This window comes from Salarias fasciatus, chromosome 7, assembly GCF_902148845.1.
Source record: "Salarias fasciatus chromosome 7, fSalaFa1.1, whole genome shotgun sequence".
In the NCBI taxonomy this organism is placed as follows: domain Eukaryota; kingdom Metazoa; phylum Chordata; class Actinopteri; order Blenniiformes; family Blenniidae; genus Salarias; species Salarias fasciatus.
In genome coordinates this window covers 32,270,165-32,290,918 of record NC_043751.1, presented here as the reverse complement: position 1 = coordinate 32,290,918, position 20,754 = coordinate 32,270,165, and the positions used below count along the sequence as shown (strand labels likewise).

Genomic DNA, 20,754 nt, shown 5'->3' with positions numbered 1-20,754 from the left:
CATTTCTTTAGGGTTAGGCTGTGTTGTGGTGTGGGTTAGGGTTAGGGTAAGGGTCAGGGTTAGGGGCTAGACATGAATGGGAGTCAATGGGCGGTCCCCACAAGGATAGAAATACAAGACTGTGTGTGTGTGTGTGTGTGTGTGTGTGTGTGTGTGCGTGTGTGTGTCTTGGGGTGGGGGGACATACTTTTCATTTGTTGCTGCTTTGTCTTTGAGTTGAGTGTTCCAGGTTGTTTCAGGACACTGAGGGTCTTCAGGACACTGAGGGTCTTCAGGACACTGGGGGTCTTCAGGACTCTGGGGGTCTTCAGGACACTGAGGGTCTTCAGGACACTGAGGGTCTTCAGGACTCTGGGGGTCTTCAGGACACTGAGGGTCTTCAGGACACTGAGGGTCTTCAGGACACTGAGGGTCTTCAGGACACTGAGGGTCTTCAGGACTCTGGGGGTCTTCAGGACACTGAGGGTCTTCAGGACACTCGGGGTCTTCAGGACACTGAGGGTCTTCAGGACTCTGGGGGTCTTCAGGACTCTGGGGGTCTTCCAAGAAAACCTCCGAAACCCCTTTTGATAAAAAAAAAATTGGAGTCTAGAACTGCTGGGTCAGTTAGGAGGGTTCTTAACAAACCTTTCAGGGTCCAGGTCCAGGACCCCCCCCCCCCCCCCCCCCCCCCCCCCCCCTTGAACCGCTGACCTTTGAGCACCTGTACATATCCCAGCATGCACCAGGGCTGCTCCAGACAGGCTGTGGCTGTGGCCTTGAAGTGTTGCTGATGAGGGGGCGGGGCTTCTTGATTGACAGGTCCTCCCAGCAGCGTTCTGTTGATTTCCTCGCTCAGCTTCTCCAGTTGTTTTGATGAGTTGTTGGTTCACTGTAACCATGACGACGTCCCGAATTAACCGGAGAAGCACCGCGAGCATCGTTAGCACCGCTAGCAGCCGGGACAACGTGCTGCTAGCATCGTTAGCACCGCTAGCGGCCAGGACAACGCGCTGCTAGCATCGTTAGCACCGCTAGCGGCCGGGACAACGTGCCGCTAGCATTGTTAGCACCGCTAGCGGCCGGGACAACGCGCTACTAGCATTGTTAGCACCGCTAGCGGCCAGGACAACGCGCTGCTAGCATCGTTAGCACCGCTAGCGGCCGGGACAACGCGCTGCTAGCATCGTTAGCACCGCTAGCGGCCGGGACAACGCGCTGCTGGTAGGTCTGAGCCGCATGGAACGACCGGTTCCCCGGTGCTTCCTGGGGACCTGCGTCCCGGCGGAGCACGGAGACGGACCGTCTGCAGGAACACTGAGGAGGACTGGAGTCAGGTCACATGACCACAGCACATTCCTGTCAGCCCCGCCCCCTGGTGCTCAGGCCCCGCCCCCTGTCCCCCTCCTGGCTGGGTGACGTAAGGAACACTGCCCAATGAAAAAGTACCAGGATGTAATCTGATTACCTGCTGTGTGTGTGTGTGTGTGTGTGTGTGTGTGTGTGTGTGTGTGTGTGTGTGAACGCTGTTGGGTCAGGTCACACTGAGTGGGAGGACCACAAAAAGGTCAAAGTTCATGACTGGTGACCTCCTGAATACCACGGTCATGTGACACAATCCCACGAGCATGAGACATGTCGGTGTGTGTGTGTGTGTGTGTGTGTGTGTGTGTGTGTGTGTAGAACCCGTCAGTGCTTGTTCCTCAACAGAAAAAAATCTTAAAGTACGGAAATTTACAAAGTCATGAAGGAACCAGAAGCCTGTAGAGAACCTCGTTCCGCCTGTAGAGAACCTCGTTCCGCCTGTAGAGAACCTCGTTCCGCCTGTAGAGAACCTCGTTCCGCCTGTAGAGAACCTCGTTCCGCCTGTAGAGAACCTCGTTCCGCCTGTAGAGAACCTCGTTCCGCCTGTAGAGAACCTCGTTCTGCCTGTAGAGAACCTCGTTCCGCCTGTAGAGAACCTCGTTCTGCCTGTAGAGAACCTCGTTCCGCCTGTAGAGAACCTCGTTCTGCCTGTAGAGAACCTCGTTCTGCCTGTAGATTCTGCCTGTAGAGAACCTCGTTCCGCCTGTAGAGAACCTCGTTCCGCCTGTAGAGAACCTCGTTCTGCCTGTAGAGAACCTCGTTCCGCCTGTAGAGAACCTCGTTCTGCCTGTAGAGAACCTCGTTCTGCCTGTAGAGAACCTCGTTCCGCCTGTAGAGAACCTCGTTCTGCCTGTAGAGAACCTCGTTCCGCCTGTAGAGAACCTCGTTCTGCCTGTAGAGAACCTCGTTCCGCCTGTAGAGAACCTCGTTCTGCCTGTAGAGAACCTCGTTCTGCCTGTAGAGAACCTCGTTCCGCCTGTAGAGAACCTCGTTCTGCCTGTAGAGAACCTCGTTCCGCCTGTAGAGAACCTCGTTCTGCCTGTAGAGAACCTCGTTCCGCCTGTAGAGAACCTCGTTCTGCCTGTAGAGAACCTCGTTCTGCCTGTAGATTCTGCCTGTAGAGAACCTCGTTCCGCCTGTAGAGAACCTCGTTCCGCCGTTCCGCCTGTAGAGAACCTCGTTCCGCCTGTAGAGAACTACTTTTGTTCCATGTTTTCAGATATACGATACGAAACATGTAAAGCTGAGAACCACAGAGATAATTACAGCTGAGAGACGAGTTCTACCTGTTAGACACACACACACACACACACACACACACACACACACACACACACACACACACACAGTGTCACAGTGTTCTTTCAGTGTTCTGAATTTGTTGCTATTTTCCGTCACTTTTTTTTTCTTATTAAGAGACTAAACAGACGCCCGCCGTTCGCCTGTCAGGACGTTCAGAGGCATCAGCTCGGCCGCCCGGGAGACACTGTCCAACAAAATAACAACGTTCATAGGACAACAGAATTTTACGTCACTTGTCTGTCGGGCGCCCCGGTGCATTGTGGGAGCTGCAGACAGACGGGCGCCCCGGTGCATTGTGGGAGCTGCAGACAGACGGGCGCCCCGGTGCATTGTGGGTAAGGTGGCTTGTCTGTCAGGTCAGGTGAGTGAGAACCTGCAGCGACGCCAGAACTCAGAGAACAGACAGATGATCCGGAACATCTGGACTGAAGCAGGACGGAACATCCACTCCCACCAACGCAGCTCTCACATCTGGTGTGTGTGTGTGTGTGTGTGTGTGTGTGTGTGTGTGTGTGTGTGTGTGTGTGTGTGTGTGTGTGTGTGTGTGTGTGTGTGTGCCTGTGTGTGTGTGCACACTGTCAAATGAATGCACACATTCCTTTGAGGCAAACACGCTTCGTGTGATGAAAGAGGTGCACAAACATCCAGGTTGTGCTCATGTGCATGATGAATTACACACACACACACACACACACACACACACACACACACCACCTCTGCCATTGTTCAGGGAGTTGTTAAGGTGCAGGTGTACCAGTGTTATATAACAGTGTAGGGAGGATGGATGAGTGAACACACACACACACACACACACACACAGAGCTGGGTCTATTTAAAGAGCCAACGGCAGGGAGGAACGTTCCGGCAGAGTTCCAGAGTGACGCCTTTTCCGTGGAACACAAACCAGACCTGATCAGGGTCTGCAAGGTTCTAGAGCTCTTTAACAATTCCACTTCCTGTCCAGATCCACTTCCTCTGCAGATCCACTTCTTGTACAGATCCACTTCCTGCCAAGATCCATTTCCTGTGCAGACCCACTTCCTCTACAGTACTACTTCCTGTACCGTCATCAGCGAGGTTAAACCAGCTGGAACTCTTAACTCCGTCTGACAAGTCTGAAGCTAAATGTGTTGAAGAAACGGCGCTGTGTATAAGCCACGCCCCCTGACCACCAGGGACCAGAACCTGAAACAGTCCGACTGTAGCGGGCTGTACAGTCCGACTGACTGTTGACCCCCCACTGCAGCAGGGGGGAGAACGGAGCAGGAGGACCTGCAGGTCAGTGGTTGCCATGGCCTCCCCCCCCCCCCAGGTGAGACCGGGGCCTGGATGAGTCAAAACGTCCTGCAGCTCAACGCCTCAAAACCTGAAGAGATTCTGAATCCCTCAACTTCACTCTTCTCTTCTCCCATCGCTTCCATCTCTCTTTTCGGCCGGAGCATCCCCCTCTCTCCCTCGCTGACAAACCCGACCCCCGACCCCCGACCCCCGACCCCCACCCCTCCTCTCAGTCCTGTCAGCCACATCGGCCCTCCGCCTCCTCCGTAACGTCTCTGGACTCCGTCCTTCACTTTCTCTCCCTGCAGAGAAACTCGTCCCTCTGCTCCAGGCTGGACGACTGCAACGCCTCATCGGGACCTGCCGGGGTCCTGATGAGGGTTCAGACCAGCTGCCGGGGTCCTGATGAGGGTTCAGACCAGCTGCCGGGGTCCTGATGAGGGTTCAGACCAGCTGCCGGGGTCCTGATGAGGGTTCAGACCAGCTGCCGGGGTCCTGATGAGGGTTCAGACCAGCTGCCGGGGTCCTGATGAGGGGCGGAAACACGTCCATCCTCCACACCCACCACTGTCTCCACGGCGACGCCCCCACCTTCTCACAGACCTGCTCACACCACACACCTCCACCAGGACCCGGTCAGGCCAGCAGCACCGCCTGCTCCCCCAGGACCCGGCTCAGGACCCTGGGGGGCCGGGCCTTCGAGGCTTCTGTCTTGTCATTTCGTCTGCAGCGCTCTGAGATTTGGCATCGAATGTAAAGCATTAAGAATAAAATCTGCTTTCATCGTTGTTGTTGTGCTGATCGACACACACTCCTGCTGAGCGGGGAACCAGGACTCTCCTCCTGTCAGGGACCTTCATACCTAGAACCTGGAACCTTCCAGAACCGTGGTTCTGCTTCAGAACAGGAGGACAGACACAGAACCGGTGGAGACGGTCTAAAGAACCCAGCAACCTCGAACCGGTGCTGCGAGCCGTTCCTTCCACTGCTCCACAGCTCCACAGACCGCGGAACCGGCGCGTTCCCACCACTCAGCCGGCGGTTCTGCCGCGGTCCGCCCAGTCGTGTCAGAGTTCTCTGACGGAACGGAGCGAGGACCGTTCCAGGTCACAGGAACTCGGGTATGGTTCTCCTCAGAACAGAGCCGCGGAACCCCAGAGCCTGAGGACGCCGCAGAGAACCGGCTCGTCCAGATCATAAAGACCGAGCCCGGTCCCGCCTCCATTCCTGACCCCGCTCCTCCGGTTCCCGGTTCCTCCGGTTCCCGGTTCCTCCGTCACGCCGGCCGAACACAGGTCCGATAGAACCGACATGGAACCGACAGTTCAGAGAACCTGATCTAGAACCGAGGTGTCGGAGTCCCGTCTGTTCTGCCCTCAGGGTTACTGACAGAACCCGGATCCGGACCTGGAACCTGCTTCCAGTGTGTGTTTGAGAATAAAACACATCAAAGATTCAAGTTTAGTTTTATTTTTGACAGACTGCTGAGACTGTGCACGTGTGTGTGCACGTGGCTCCGTCAGCTGGAACCCAGGAAAGTCTTCAAACGGTTCTGAAGGTCCCAGCAGAACCGAGACCGTCAGCAGAACCAGGAAGGTTCCTCTGCCGGAGCGTCTCAGTGAAGCCGGAACCTTCCACCTCCGGACCCCGGTCTGCCGAGGAACCCGGTCTGCCGGGGAACCCGGTCTGCCGGGGACCCCGGTCTGCCGAGGAACCCGGTCTGCCGAGGAACCCGGTCTGCCGGGGAACCCGGTCTGCCGAGGAACCCGGTCTGCCGGGGAACCCGGTCTGCCGAGGAACCCGGTCTGCCGAGGAACCCGGTCTGCCGAGGAACCCGGTCTGCCGGGGACCCCGGTCTGCCGAGGAACCCGGTCTGCCGAGGAACCCGGTCTGCCGAGGAACCCGGGCTCAGAGAACGTTCTGGCGTTGGGGGCTGAGGGCGTCCAGGTGCATCCTGGGGAACTGGACCCGGTCCACCGGGTTCCCTCTGCAGCAGTCTGTTCTGAGGTTCTGTTTGGAACGCTGGCCTTCCTCCTGGAAGCAGCAGCAGCCTGTTTCCACGACAACGTTCTGAACCCGGAGGTTCTTTCTTTCTTTCTTTCTTTCTGTATGTATCTATTTGACAGGCGCCGCTGCAGACAGACATCGTTGCAGAACAACGTTTGCAGCTGAGTGGAGCATCAGGGTTTAGAGCCAGAGCGGCTCCACAGCTCCCGGCCCTAATCCACCCGCAGACAGGCAGATCTAAAACATGCTTAAAAACTCACGATTACACACAAACACACACACACCCTCCACACACTAGCCCACTATACACAACACTGAAAAACATCAAGCACTCACACTCGTTTTCTCATTCACTCACAGTGCTATTCACAGGTGAGGACACTCCTGATTACTTTTAAAGGGCAGCTCCGGTTCTTTGACACCTGGACCTTATTTCTAGGTGAGTCGTGCTCATGTCCTCACTCAGACAGACCTGGTGCAGCTCGGAGTCCAGAAGTTATTTAGATCCAACCGATTCAGCGGGGGCCACGGCAGGGGGGCTTCAGCGGGACATCATCTCTGCAAAGTCGCTCATTCCGGCTGTATTTCTTCATCCATCGCCAGTGTTCTCATAAAGTCAGCTCGTCCACCGTCTTCAGGTGGGTCAGCTGACAGTTTCGCTAACTTAGCCACAGTTAGCTCGGATGGGAACGTTGGGGCTGCTCTCCAGCAGAGAGGCACTTTGTCTCGGCCTCGGCTGTCACGATTCGTCGATTTTGGCTTTTCACATGAACAGGTCCTTTTTGGCGCCTCTGAGCCACCGTAGTTTCTCCGGCCGTCTCATGACGTCATGGAGGAAGTGCGTTCCTGCCTTCGCTCAACGTCTGGTAACGAACAACAACAAGCATGGCTGCTGCCGGAGAAGTGACATTTGCTCAGGGAAGTCAAGTTCGGGGCGACAGCAGCTCAGTTGGTAGAGCAGGTCGTCTTATAACCGGAAGGTTGGCAGTTCGATCCCCGCTCCTGCAGGCGTAAAACTGTGGTTGTGTCCTTGGGCAAGACACTTCACCCACGTTGCCTAGTATGAAAGTAGTGAGAGTGAATGGTTGGTGGTGGGAGGGGCCGATGGCGCAGATTGGCAGCCTCGCCTCCATCAGTCAGAAAAAGGTGTTCACACTGTGGCTCCCGGCTCCACCGCGGGCCGCTGCGTCAGTGAGGTCGAGCCAAATACCTTCGGTGTGAACAGAGTTTCCTGTTCAGTGATTTCTGTTCCAGTGAGACCAGAGGGAGGCTGACTGGAGCTTCTCACCTGCTGCCTTCCTACCGCACCTGACCGGCCGACCGGCCGACCAACCGACCAAGATTATTTGACGTTGTAGGGTATTTTTCTTTTACAAAAAGTGTCTTTATTGGTTGGGTGCTGTGTTCCAGTGAGAGCAGGGACCTGCAGCGTGTTCAGACGAGGAGATCTGAGTCTCCGGAGATTCTTCTTTATTTGCAACAGAATTAAGTTCACTGGCAGCAAGGAGGCACATTTATAAGGAGGCTGTTTCAGATCGATTGTTCACTTTGGGTTTTATAACTGAGTGTTCTGCACTGTTCAGTGACGCGACTGTAACTTCTGGACCGGGGGTTCGTTGAATCCAAACTGAAAATAAGGTTCAATAAAAGACATTCAAACTACTTACTTCCTTTTTTTTTTTTTTTTTTTTTTACAAAAAATCGCAATCGAAAAATCGGGTTTGAGAGAAAATAACCCAGTTTTTATTTTTAGGCAAAATGGAGCAGCCCAAAAACAGACTCAAACTTTGTTCTCACTTGAAAACGTTTCCATGAAAAGAAAGTTCCCCAAAGTGGACTCCAGGAGAAGCTCAGACCTCCTCAGACCTCCTCAGACCTCCTCAGACCCCCCTATATCCAATCAATCAATCAATCGAACTTTATTTGTCGCGAACTTTTCATAAAAACAACGCAAACTGCTGAACAGTAAAAACAGTGATAAAAACAGTAAAGAATAAAAACTGCTCCATCAATCAGTATCTCACACACACACACACACACACACACACACACACTCCCATTTTCTTAAACACAACAAGGGAGACATGGCGCTGAGCATCATGGGAAACACCACCAGTGGGGCCGTCCACACCAGGAGAGGTCAAAGGTCATTAAAGGGATAGTTGAGGATTGTTGACATGACTCTATGACCTCCCCCTCAGCATGTTTTTCACAGACTGACCCCTGACCCCGGACAGCGTCCAGGGAGCAGGATCCGGTCTGGTTCTGGTCCAGAGGACGGTCGTCTGGAGCGTTTTTCTTCTCAAACCAACGTGTGAACGCTCGGCTTCATTCCCTCCTCCTCCAGCTGGAGTAACAACCAGCGCTGCTGCCAGCGGACTACCTTCTTCTGGACCAGAACCGGACCGGATCTCTGCTCCCTGGACGCTGTCAGGGGTCAGGGGTCAAGGGTCAGGGGTCAGTCTGTGTGAAACACTGCTGACGGGGAGCCACAGAGTCATGTCAACAATCCTCAACCGTCCCTTCAACACTGGGGCTCCAGCGCCCGACCCCCACCCCTGCCAGACCACGGTGTGGACCCCCCAGGCCAGCCGGGACCAGAAGAGCCCAGCACAGAAACCCCAGCAGAGGACCAGATCCAGGTCCCAGTGTGAAGAACCCCCCTCAGTGTGGAGCAAAGTAAAAAAGCAAAATAAGTTAGAAGCACATAATAAAATAAAATAAAATTACATTATAAAAAGGTTCCTCAGACCCCCTCAGACCCCCTCAGACCCCCTCAGACCTTCTCAGACCCCCTCAGACCCCGTTCTGTCCTCCAGCTGCTCCACCTGTCAGACTCTGTCCTCTGGACCTCCACCAGGAGTTTACTGCTAATGAAGACAGAGAAGCCTCCTCCTCCTCCTCCTCCTCCTCCTCCTCCTCCTCCTCCTCCTCCTCCTCCTGTGGAGGTGGGCGTTCCGGGTTCTGGTCCTGCTAAACCAGCGACTCGCACACAGGCGGGTTGTCGGAGTCCATGGAGCTCAGTCCGGTGTCCGAGTCCGAGTCGCTGGAGCTGCCGGCCTCCGCCGGTCCTCCGCCCGGCCCCTCGGCCTCCGCCGGTCCTCCGCCCGGCCCCCCGGCCTCCGCCCGGCCTCCGCCCGGCCCCCCGGCCTCCGCCCGGCCTCCGCCCGGCCCCCCGGCCTCCGCCCGAGCCAGCAGCTCCAGCAGGTCCAGCAGCTCGCGCTCCCGGGTCTCCCACAGCGCCAGGCTCCGGTCCAGGTCTCCCCGCACCGCGTCCAGCTCGGTCTGGAGCCGCAGGCCCACGTACAGGCTGGCGTCCAGCTGCGTGCGCACGCGCTGCCGCTCCTCGTCCCGCTCCGCGGCGCCTGGCGCGTCCTCCACGTCCCGCCGCGCGTCCTCCTCCCGCTCCGCGCGCCGCCGCTTCATCCACCGCCGGTTCAGCTCGTCCCGGATCTCCCCGGTGATCCTCTCCGCCAGCGCCTCGCGCTCCGTCAGCTCCTCCTGCAGCAGCGCCACCTCCTCGCAGCGGCGCGCGTGCTCCTGGAACTGCGCCAGCGCGTCGGCCGCGCGCCGTGCGTCCTCCCGGTCCGCGTCCCGCTGGTCCCGTGCGCCCTGCAGGTCAGCGTCCAGCCGCTCCGTCGCGCGCCGTGCGTCCCGCCGGTCCGGGTACCGGTTCTCCTCCGGGGACCGGGGCCCCGGTGCGTCCCGCCGGTCCCCGGACCGGGGCTCCTCCGGGGACCGGGGCTCCAGCAGGTAGAGGTCCTGGACGTAGTTGGCTCCGAGCCTCCGGACCCGGTCGCAGTGCAGCCCGGCCTCGTAGCGCTCGATCTCCCGGTCCAGCTCCCGGATCCGGTGGCCCTGCTGGCGGATGGTGTGGTCCTGCGAGACCACCAGGTGGACCAGGGTCTCCATCCTGTCCACGGAGTCCGGCTCCCGGTCCGCGCTCCGCTCCTTCTGCCGGTTCATCCGGTCCAGTTTCCGGAACGCCTTCCTCACCACGCGCCGCTGCCGGTCCCGGGTCAGGGAGGCGGCCGCGGCGGTCCGGCTGCTCCTGCCGCTGCCCTTGAGCAGGGCTCCCGGACCTCCGCCGTCCCGGCTCGGGACGACCCGGGCCTCGGCGCTGCGGGGCCCGGTACCGGGCAGCGAGGCGTCGTTCCGGAGCAGCAGGAAGCGGACCGAGTCCCGCTCGGCGCCCCAGGCGGCCCAGAGCCGCAGGATCCGGGTCCGGGACGGCAGCACGCGCTCGAACCCGCGCCACTTCTCCACCACGCAGTAGGACTGCGGGGGTCCGGACAGGACCCCGGCCTCCCGCAGGGTCTGGTCCTCCAGCAGGACCCTCACCACGTCTCCGCAGGTGGTCCGCCTCGTGAGCCCGGACACCCGCCGCTCCTCCCGGCACACCCACACCGGGACGCTCCCGCTCCCGGCCCGCGGCTCCATGGCCCGGCGCCCGGGGACCAGCTCCGGTCCGGTTCACCAACTCCCAGAACCAGCAGAGTCCCTCAGAGGGGGCTCCGCGGGACGCCGGCTCCCCGCGGCGCGACGAGAACCGGACGAGAACCGGACGAGAACCGGAGGAGCGTCCTGCCGACCGGAGGACGACCGGCCGAGTGCGGAGAGAAGCACCGGGAGGAGGAGGAGGAGCAGAGAGGACCCGCCCCCCCACCTCCTCTGTTCAACTCTTCATCAGCTGTTCTGGAGGAAACATCCAGTCTGACCCTGTAATCTGCTCCACAACACCCCTGCGCGCGCGCGCGCGTGTGTGTTTTACCTCTAATGCTTCAGGGCCTCGTTTGTTGTTCAAATAAATACTTAGAAAAACATCTGGTGACGAAACACACACACACACACACACACACACACACACACACACACACACACACACACACACACACACACACACACACACACACACACACACACACAGATTGGGATTAAGAGGATTGTGTGCAGAGATATGAGAACCCAGAGGTCTCTCACATCTGTGATGTCACTTCTTGTGACGTCATGTGAATCCTGATTGGCTGTTTGAACGCAATGAAAGGTGAAGGACTGGAGCAGCGTCAGGTGCAGGGGTGAGCCCAGGTTCGAACCCAGTGTGTGTGTGTGTGTGTGTGTGTGTGTGTGTGTGTGTGTGTGTGTGTGTGTGTGTGTGTGTGTGTGTGTGTGTGTGTCTCCCCCTGGTGGCCACAGGATGGATCAGGTGTGTGAAGGAGAGGTGGACTCAAACCCGGACTCCTGCTGTGAGGCTGCAGCAGAGCCAGAGTGGGGAGGGGGCGGTGGCCCTGGGGTCACAAGGTCATCGGGCCCCGGGGTCACAAGGTCACAGGGCGCCGTTTCAGGTGACGTGTTCACATTTAATCGTAAATAAATAATCAGAACGAAATGAGCAGAGTGCCAGAAGGTACAGCGCCGGAGCATGGGCTCCAGTTTGCCAATTCCTACATTCCGACTGTCCCTGAACGCATCAGAGCTGTAAGCCAGCTGATTGGCTGAGCTCATTCACCAGTTTTTTCTTTGCACGTGACCTGAACTCTGGTGGAAGCTAATGCAGAAGAAAAAACACCAATCTGGCGCATCAAGAGGAAAAAAGTCGGTTGCATCTTGTCATCAGCGCCGCTCCACGGCCGCCACAACCCGACGGCGCCGCTCCACGGCCGCCACAACCCGACGGCGCCGCTCCAAGGCCGCCACAACCCGACGGCGCCGCTCCAAGGCCGCCACAACCCGACGGCGCCGCTCCACGGCCGCCAAAACCTGACGGTAGTCCTGGGCGGTATACCGGTTTGTACCGAATACCGGTTTTTATTTTCGTTATGATATGAATTTTTCATATACCGCAATACCGGTGAACAGCCCAAACAACGTCCGGAACGTGCGCGACAGTGAAGTGTTTCAGGTCGGACCTATTTCACTGCTGCACACCGACAACACAGCGTGCTGTTGGCTGCCGGGGAGAGCTCACAGTGAAGCACGCTGTTTACCCAGAGGAACTGATACCAGAAAGAGGAGCCACGTCTGTGGTTTGGGAGTTTTTCGGCTTTCGAAGGTCAGACGTGGACCAAAAAACTTACTTACTTACTTAGTGCTCCTGCGTTGGGCTGGTGTCCCGTCTCGTTGCGGGATCAAACAACTATCTTTTGCAAATGCTGTCGAGCAGGAGTGGTAGCCGGCGGTGCTAACGCTAGCAATTAGCTTCACCACCTCAGCCGAAAACACGTTTTAGAGAACCAAGAATGTCATAAACTAAGATCCACACCCTCCACATCCACCGGTGCGGTGACTGGAGACCAGGCTATGCTAGCTGCTAGCGGTGCTACCCTCAAGCTAGCATCGCAGGACCAGCAGGAGCTGCAGTACTGCCGGATTCCTCCGTTCCGCCGCCGCCGGCCGTCTGTCTGTGCCGGTAGTCCCGGCGGAGACCCACCGGTACCAGACCCTGCTGGTCCGACCCCGCCTCAGCACCGCCGACCAGGAGACCGGCCTCCCCCCGGCTCCAGCGCCGACCCGGTCAGCCTGGTCTGTCCTTCACACAGCACACTCCACATGCAAGACGGCACATCAGCGCCTCCTGCTGAGGAGAGAAGGACTTTCACTATCAGCAAGAACATTTTGACTGATTTACCCTCACTCACTGAACCCACTCACTGAATCCACTAACTGAACCCACTCACGGAATCTACTCACTGAACCCACTCACTGAACCCACTCACTGAATCCACTCACTGAACCCACTCACTGAATCCACTCACTGAATCCACTCACTGAACCCACTCACTGAACCCACTCACTGAATCCACTCACTGAACCCACTCACTGAATCCACTAACTGAACCCACTCACTTAATCCACTCACTGAACCCACTCACTGAATCCACTCACGGAATCTACTCACTGAACCCACTCACTGAATCCACTCACTGAACCCACTCATGGAATCCACTCACTGAATCCACTCACTGAACCCACTCACTGAATCCACTAACTGAACCCACTCACTTAATCCACTCACTGAACCCACTCACTGAATCCACTCACGGAATCCACTCACTGAACCCACTCACTGAACCCACTCACGGAATCTACTCACTGAACCCACTCACTTAATCCACTCACTGAACCCACTCACTGAATCCACTCACGGAATCCACTCACTGAATCCACTCACTGAACCTACTCACGGAATCCACTCACTGAATCTACTCACTGAACCCACTCACTGAATCCACTCACTGGAGCAGTGTGAAGGAGCGGGACTACAGAGGAGGTCCAACAGGAGGAGCGCGGAACATCCAGGGCCACGAGAAGACGGACAAGTCTCAGGAAAAGACGTTAAAATCACAAACCCACCAAGACGCCGCGCTCACTGCGCGTGCGCCCGGTCACGTGACTGAGCTGATCCCTCTGAGGTTCCGGGTTCTGGACGGAACTCCATGTATGTGGTTTTGTTTCTGGATAAAGTTCCGGTCTTTGGACCGGTTCCGTCCTGAGTTCCGGACCACAGACTGAAGGCCCCGGTCCTCTGGCAGGATGACATCATTCAGCAGGAGGCGCAAGACTTCCGGGGCCACGCCCCCTGAGGCCCCGCCCCCTCTGTGCTGAGGATCAGTTCCTGAAGGTTTCCTGAATGAGCGGATGAAGATCAGAGTCCAGCCTCAGGCAGAATTCACCACTTCATCCTCATCCAGGCGTCGTTCATCACTTCATCTCTTGTCTGGACATCAAACAGAAATGAGCTCGTTTTGTTCTGGAAAAGCTGTAAAGTTTCTATTTTCGTGGCCTGAAGGCAGGAAACCGACCGGAGCTGCAGATTCATCACTTCCTCTTTTCTTCTTTCATTATTAAACTTTTCAGTTTTCCTGTTTAGCAGTAAAACCCCCAAAAAGAAAAACCTAAGAAAAGTCATTGTTGACATTATTTTGCGGGTGTGTGTGAAGCCTCGCTTGTTAAAACAGCCAACAGATGGCGCTGCTCCACCAAGATTCATTTATTCTCTTTTATTACGTTTGTAATATTGTTTTAAGTAAATTCTTCCAAATTAAAGCTCGTTTGTTTTTCTGCACATTCCAGTCTGTAAATAACATTTTATTTTTACATTATGAAAATAATTTCTAATATATATTAACTTTCCTCATGATGTTTTCTCCTGCTGTGATCCGATCCTCAGGAGGAGTCTGGAGTCCATCGATCCCGATGGGACCAGTTCTCCAGGTCCAGACCCCGATGGGACGATGGGACCAGTTCCGGGTCTGGACCTGTGAGCTACTGTTAATTGAGCGACAGTAATTCAGTATTTCCTCTCCAGTTGTTCCTGAGGAGGCGACGGATCCAGGACGGCTTCCTCAGGACCAAACGCCTCAGACCTGGACCGGGTCTTCCTGCTGTCCTGCCGTCCGGGCTGAGGAGGCAGACCGTAAGATCCTGCTGCTCGAGGCCTTCTCACGTTCTGCTCCACGTTCAGACCGGTCGCTGAGTCCGTCTGAAGCCGACGTTCTTCCCGTCTCAGCGTCTGTCCAACGTCTTCCAGGAAGAAAATGTCAACTTTCTGTCAAAGAACCGTGAGCTGCCGACCTGCAGGACGCCGTCCCCACCCCGTCCCCTGCAGGACGCCGTCCCCACCTCGTCCCCTGCAGGACGCCGTCCCCACCTCGTCCCCTGCAGGACGCCGTCCCCACCTCGTCCCCTGCAGGACGCCGTCCCCACCCCGTCCCCTGCAGGACGCGGTCCCCACCCCGTCCCCTGCAGGACGCCGTCCCCACCTCGTCCCCTGCAGGACGCCGTCCCCACCTCGTCCCCTGCAGGACGCCGTCCCCACCTCGTCCCCTGCAGGACGCCGTCCCCACCTCGTCCCCTGCAGGACGCGGTCCACACCTCGTCCCCTGCAGGACGCCGTCCCCACCCCGTCCCCTGCAGGACGCCGTCCCCACCCCGTCCCCTGCAGGACGCGGTCCCCACCTCGTCCCCTGCAGGACGCGGTCCACACCTCGTCCCCTGCAGGACGCCGTCCCCACCTCGTCCCCTGCAGGACGCCGTCCCCACCTCGTCCCCTGCAGGACGCCGTCCCCACCTCGTCCCCTGCAGGACGCGGTCCACACCTCGTCCCCTGCAGGACGCAGGACGCCGTCTCAGCATCCCAGGGAGGAGGAAGGGGGCACCGGAGGGGTCTTGGAGAGCCGTGTCCAGACTGAGGGACTGATGCCGTTCAGTGTTTTCAGGACTTCAGACTCACAAACTGGTTCCAGGTCTGGATCCCGGCAGGGGGCTCCGGCCGGCTCCAGACCTGATCGTTTACAGGCGGTTTGGAGAAGAGTCACGCAGCTGGATCTTCAGCTGCTGCTCCTGTCCTGAACCCCAGAACCATCAGCAGGACTCCAGGAAGACCGAGCCCAAGACCTGAAGGCGCTCGCCAGCCTGGTCCGGACCAGAAGGATGAGACCGGACCCGGTTTTGAGGTGAAGAATAAAAACTTTAATGTTTCAGATAAAAAAGTTTTTCTACATGTGAAGCGAAAGAGGTCCAGACCGGAACAGGTCCTGGAGGGCAGGAGGGACCAGCAGGGACCAAGAGGGACCAGCAGGGACCAGCAGGGACCAGGAGGGACCAGCAGGGACCAGCAGGGATCAGGAGGGACCAGGAGGGAAAAGGAGTGATCAGGAGGGACCAGCAGGGACCAGGAGGGACCAGCAGGGACCAGCAGGGATCAGGAGGGACCAGGAGGGAAAAGGAGTGATCAGGAGGGACCAGCAGGGACCAGGAGGGACCAGGAAGAGGGACAGTGACTCATGCTAACACTGAACGGTGAGCTGCAGGTCTGAAAGTGGACCAGGTGAGACCAGGTGAGACCAGGTGAGACCAGGTGACGGGGCTGGGTCTCAGTCCACGTTCCGGTACCTGGAGAACAGGTTGTAGAGAACCCGCAGGGTGGACTTCAGGTCGCAGTTCACGATGTCTGGAAGAGAAGAACCGCTTAGAACCCAGACCTGAACCCCCAGAGACCCCTAGAAATCCCCAGACACCCCCAGAGACCTACAGAGACCTCCAGACACCCCCAAAGACCTCCAGAGACCTCCAGAAATCCCAAGAGACCCCCAGAGACCTACAGAGACCTCCAGACACCCCCAGAGACCTCCAGAGACCTCCAGACACCCCCAGAGACCTCCAGAGACCCCCAGAGACCTCCAGACACCCCCAGAGACCTCCAGAGACCCCCAGAGACCTACAGAGACCTCCAGACACCCCCAGAGACCTCCAGACACCCCCAGAGACCTCCAGAGACCCCCAGAGACCTACAGAGACCTCCAGACACCCCCAGAGACCTCCAGACACCCCCAGAGACCTCCAGAGACCTCCAGACACCCCCAGAGACCTCCAGAGACCTCCAGAGACCCCCAGAGACCTCCAGAAATCCCCAGAGACCTCCAGAGACCCCCAGAGACCTACAGAGACCCCCAGAAACCCCCAGAGACCCCCAGAGACCTACAGAGACCTCCAGACACCCCCAGAGACCTCCAGAGACCCCCAGAGACCCCCAGAAATCCCCAGAGACCTCCAGACACCCCCAGAGACCTCCAGACACCCCCAGAGACCTCCAGAGACCTCCAGAGACCCCCAGAGACCCCCAGAGACCCCCAGAAATCCCCAGAGACCTCCAAACACCCCCAGAGACCTCCAGAGACCTCCAGAGACCCCCAGACACCCCCAGAGACCCCCAGAGACCTACAGAGACCTCCAGACACCCCCAGAGACCTCCAGAGAACCCCAGAGACCCCAGAGAGGCAGAACGTCCCTGAGCCCAGGCCGGCAGTGGAACCGGGACACGGAACAGGTCCAGAGCTTGGGCCTCGTGTCTCAGAACAAACAGGAAGTAGAACCGAGACCCTCAGACCTGATCGGGGGGATCTGGGTCAGTCTTTCTACAGTTGTCATTGGTTGTGGACTCTGATGGTCCAGGCTGGACGCGTTCCGTCCTTTCTGTCCAGGTCTTCTAGGAGTCCTGCTGGTTTCAGTCCAGCTGGCAGTTTTTCTGTTTCGTCGGCGTCTCGCACCGCGTTGGTCCGGTCCTCAGGTTGTGGTGGTTCTGGTTGATCTGGTGGTTCTGGTTGGTCCGGTCCTCAGGTTGTGGTGGTTCTGGTTGATCTGGTGGTTCTGGTTGGTCCGGTCCTCAGGTTGTGGTGGTTCTGGTTGATCTGGTGGTTCTGGTTGGTCCGGTCCTCAGGTTGTGGTGGTTCTGGTTGATCTGGTGGTTCTGGTTGGTCCGGTCCTCAGGTTGTGTTGGTTTTGGTTGATCTGGTGGTTCTGGTTGGTCCGGTCCTCAGGTTGTGGTGGTTCTGGTTGATCTGGTGGTTCTGGTTGGTCCGGTCCTCAGGTTGTGGTGGTTCTGGTTGATCTGGTGGTTCTGGTTGGTCCGGTCCTCAGGTTGTGGTGGTTCTGGTTGATCTGGTGGTTCTGGTTGGTCCGGTCCTCAGGTTGTGGTGGTTCTGGTTGATCTGGTCCTCAGGTTGTGGTGGTTCTGGTTGATCTGGTGGTTCTGGTTGGTCCGGTCCTCAGGTTGTGGTGGTTTTGGTTGATCTGGTGGTTCTGGTTGGTCCGGTCCTCAGGTTGTGGTGGTTCTGGTTGATCTGGTGGTTCTGGTTGGTCCGGTCCTCAGGTTGTGGTGGTTCTGGTTGATCTGGTCCTCAGGTTGTGGTGGTTCTGGTTGATCTGGTGGTTCTGGTTGGTCCGGTCCTCAGGTTGTGGTGGTTTTGGTTGATCTGGTGGTTCTGGTTGGTCCGGTCCTCAGGTTGTGGTGGTTCTGGTTGATCTGGTGGTTCTGGTTGGTCCGGTCCTCAGGTTGTGGTGGTTCTGGTTGGTCCGGTTCCTGGTGAAGCCCCCTGAGCTGCAGCTGGAGGTTCTGCGGCTCCGGTTCTGCGGCTCCGGTTCTGCAGACGACCCGCGTGGCGTCGGTGAACAGCTTCACCTGAAGAAGCAGATCCGGGAACGTCTCGGCGGATTCCTGGACGTTCTGGCGAAGCCGGATCTCAGGGAAACGTTCGGCTCTTCCGTTTCCACATCTCCAACACGCGTCTCCAAAACCCTGGTGCTGGACCCCGCTGAGACCCGCTGGATCCCAAACATGGTCCCGCTGCCCCCCGCGGACCCACTGTCCCTCCTCCAGTCCGGCCGGTCGGCCTGCAGAAACGGTTTTGCTGCTTTGGGGTCTGAGGTCGTCGGTGAGGGGAAGGTTCGACCTGAGGACGGATCTTCACGGTTCCACCGACAGAGTTCCTGATCTGCAGGTTCCTGAGGAACCTCCCGGCCGGCCCAGGTGGTCCTGAAGCATCACGTCAGAGTCCTGCACGGGTCCAATTTTCAAGACCCGCCCCGGCCCGACCCGGGGACGTACAAACCCGCAACTGAACCGCAAACCCGCGCATCAGTCCGATGAGTACCGCAACCCGATCCGACCCGTTGAAACACGACCCGCAGCCCGACCCGGAACCCGACCCGGAACCCGACCCGCAGCCCGACCCGGAACCCGACCTGGAACCCGACCCGGAACCCGACCTGGAACCCGACCCGGAACCCGACCCGCAGCCCGACCCAGAACCCGACCCGGAACCCGACCCGCAGCCCGACCCGGAACCCGTATTTAAAGCCCTCATGTTGGGCCACAGTGTCTGCATCATGCAGCACTTCGCCACAGTTCAGCTGCCAGCGACTAAACAACACCTGAAGGAAGCAGCTCCTCCAACAACAGCCTGACTTCAGTCCTGAATCATCCCCCCTGCTGTTCTTCTGCCACACAACTGGAAAAACACTCGTTTGTTACGTTTAATGCTTTTAAACTTTTAATCTCTTAAAGGGAACTTTAGTGTGTAACAGACGTACTTTCCGTCGTTCAGCAGCTACGAGCCGTGACATGTTTAGAATCCATGGAGGAGAAAAGTAATCCACCAGGGAAACACGGTGATGTCTGAACACTTCAGGAACTTTACAAAGTGACAGTTCTACGTTTCATCATTTTATTTCTCAAATATCTAAATAGCTAGTAACTGTTTGGAAGTGGCGCCTGTCAGACGGCGGCAGACCGTTTCATGCTCTCGTCCAATCACAAACTGTGTTACTAGATGGTGAAACGCGATGAAACAGCTGAGCCAATGACTGTGGCAGGAAGCGACCCTCAGAGAGTAAATAATGACCACGACAGTTTTCTGCACTTTGCTCAACTGACTGAAGCCCGGGAACGGAAGCAGCAGAGCGGCGGAGCTGCAGACGGTCGCAGCAGACGGGTCACGTCACGACGGTTTGATTTTATTTATTATTATTTTAGATTGATTCTCATGAGTCAATCTACAACCCGCGACCCGACCCGCAAGCTGTTGTTCCCACCCAGATCCGAACCCGAGAAAAAAAAGATTTTAAAAACCACCCGCAAATCAGCTGTTTTTGCGGTAAGACCGTGCAGGACTCTGCATCACGTGGTGCAGAGCCCCCTTGTGGACAGAAGAGTTGCAGCAGGTCGATCAGGTTTGAAATCTTCCTCCGAGTTTCTTCAGGCTGAAGTCTGACTCAGATCCGCCGCCGCAGGATTCTGGACTCGTTTTCCAAACCAGAGAATCTGCTGGAAACTTTCTGCTCTGCAGCGTTTTCAGTCCAGAAACTCCCACATCCGTCCATCCTGCTGTGTGACCAGACACACTCCTACCACAACACACTCCTACCACAACACACTCCTACCACAACACACTCCTACCACACACTCCTACCACAACACACTCCTACCACACACTCCTACCACAACACACTCCTACCACACACTCCTACCACAACACACTCCTACCACAACACACTCCTATCACACACTCCTACCACAACACACTCCTACCACAACACACTCCTACCACAACACACTCCTACCACACACTCCTACCACAACACACTCCTACCACAACACACTCCTACCACACACTCCTACCACAACACACTCCTACCACACACTCCTACCACAACACACTCCTACCACACACTCCTACCACAACACACTCCTACCACAACACACTCCTATCACACACTCCTACCACAACACACTCCTACCACAACACACTCCTACCACAACACACTCCTACCACACACTCCTACCACAACACACTCCTATCACAACACACTCCTATCACACACTCCTATCACAACACACTCCTACCACAACACACTCCTACCACAACACACTCCTACCACACACTCCTACCACACACTCCTACCACAACACACTCCTACCACAACACACTCCTACCACACACTCCTATCACAACACACTCCTACCACAACACACTCCTACCACACACTCCTACCACAACACACTCCTGCCACAACACACTCCTACCACACACTCCTACCACACACTCCTACCACAACACACTCCTACCACAACACACTCCTACCACAACACACTCCTATCACACACTCCTACCACAACACACTCCTACCACACACTCCTACCACACACTCCTACCACAACACACTCCTACCACAACACACTCCTACCACAACACACTCCTACCACACACTCCTACCACAACACACTCCTGCCACAACACACTCCTACCACACACTCCTACCACACACTCCTACCACAACACACTCCTGCCACAACACACTCCTACCACAACACACTCCTGCCACAACACACTCCTACCACACACTCCTACCACACACTCCTACCACAACACACTCCTACCACAACACACTCCTACCACAACACACTCCTATCACACACTCCTACCACAACACACTCCTACCACAACACACTCCTACCACAACACACTCCTATCACACACTCCTACCACA

At 57.0% G+C, this 20,754-nt stretch overlaps 3 protein-coding genes across 3 annotated transcripts in view; 1 reads left to right on the top strand and 2 right to left on the bottom strand.

Annotated features, from left to right (window-relative positions):
* Positions 1-8,876: 8,876 nt before the first annotated feature.
* On the bottom strand, positions 8,877-10,529 carry LOC115391851 (ras association domain-containing protein 10-like). The gene has a single exon (XM_030096248.1). It carries the CDS (start codon positions 10,369-10,371, stop codon positions 8,905-8,907), a length of 1,467 nt encoding a protein of 488 aa, XP_029952108.1. The 5' UTR covers positions 10,372-10,529; the 3' UTR covers positions 8,877-8,904.
* A 787-nt stretch (positions 10,530-11,316) lies between these two features.
* On the top strand, positions 11,317-16,721 carry LOC115392387 (proline-rich proteoglycan 2-like). Its single transcript, XM_030096979.1, has 4 exons — positions 11,317-11,335; positions 11,546-11,707; positions 12,342-12,441; positions 15,986-16,721. Exons 1-4 carry the CDS (start codon positions 11,317-11,319, stop codon positions 16,719-16,721), a joined length of 1,017 nt encoding a protein of 338 aa, XP_029952839.1.
* Positions 16,722-18,558: 1,837 nt separating this feature from the next.
* The window catches only part of LOC115391844 (protein-methionine sulfoxide oxidase mical2b-like), a 32,374-nt gene continuing 30,178 nt past the window's right edge, over positions 18,559-20,754 (bottom strand). The window contains exon 16 of the mRNA XM_030096236.1: positions 18,559-19,463. Within this exon, the coding sequence (XP_029952096.1) occupies positions 19,434-19,463 (30 nt within the window). The 3' untranslated portion in view covers positions 18,559-19,433. The remainder of the gene's footprint in view (positions 19,464-20,754) is intronic.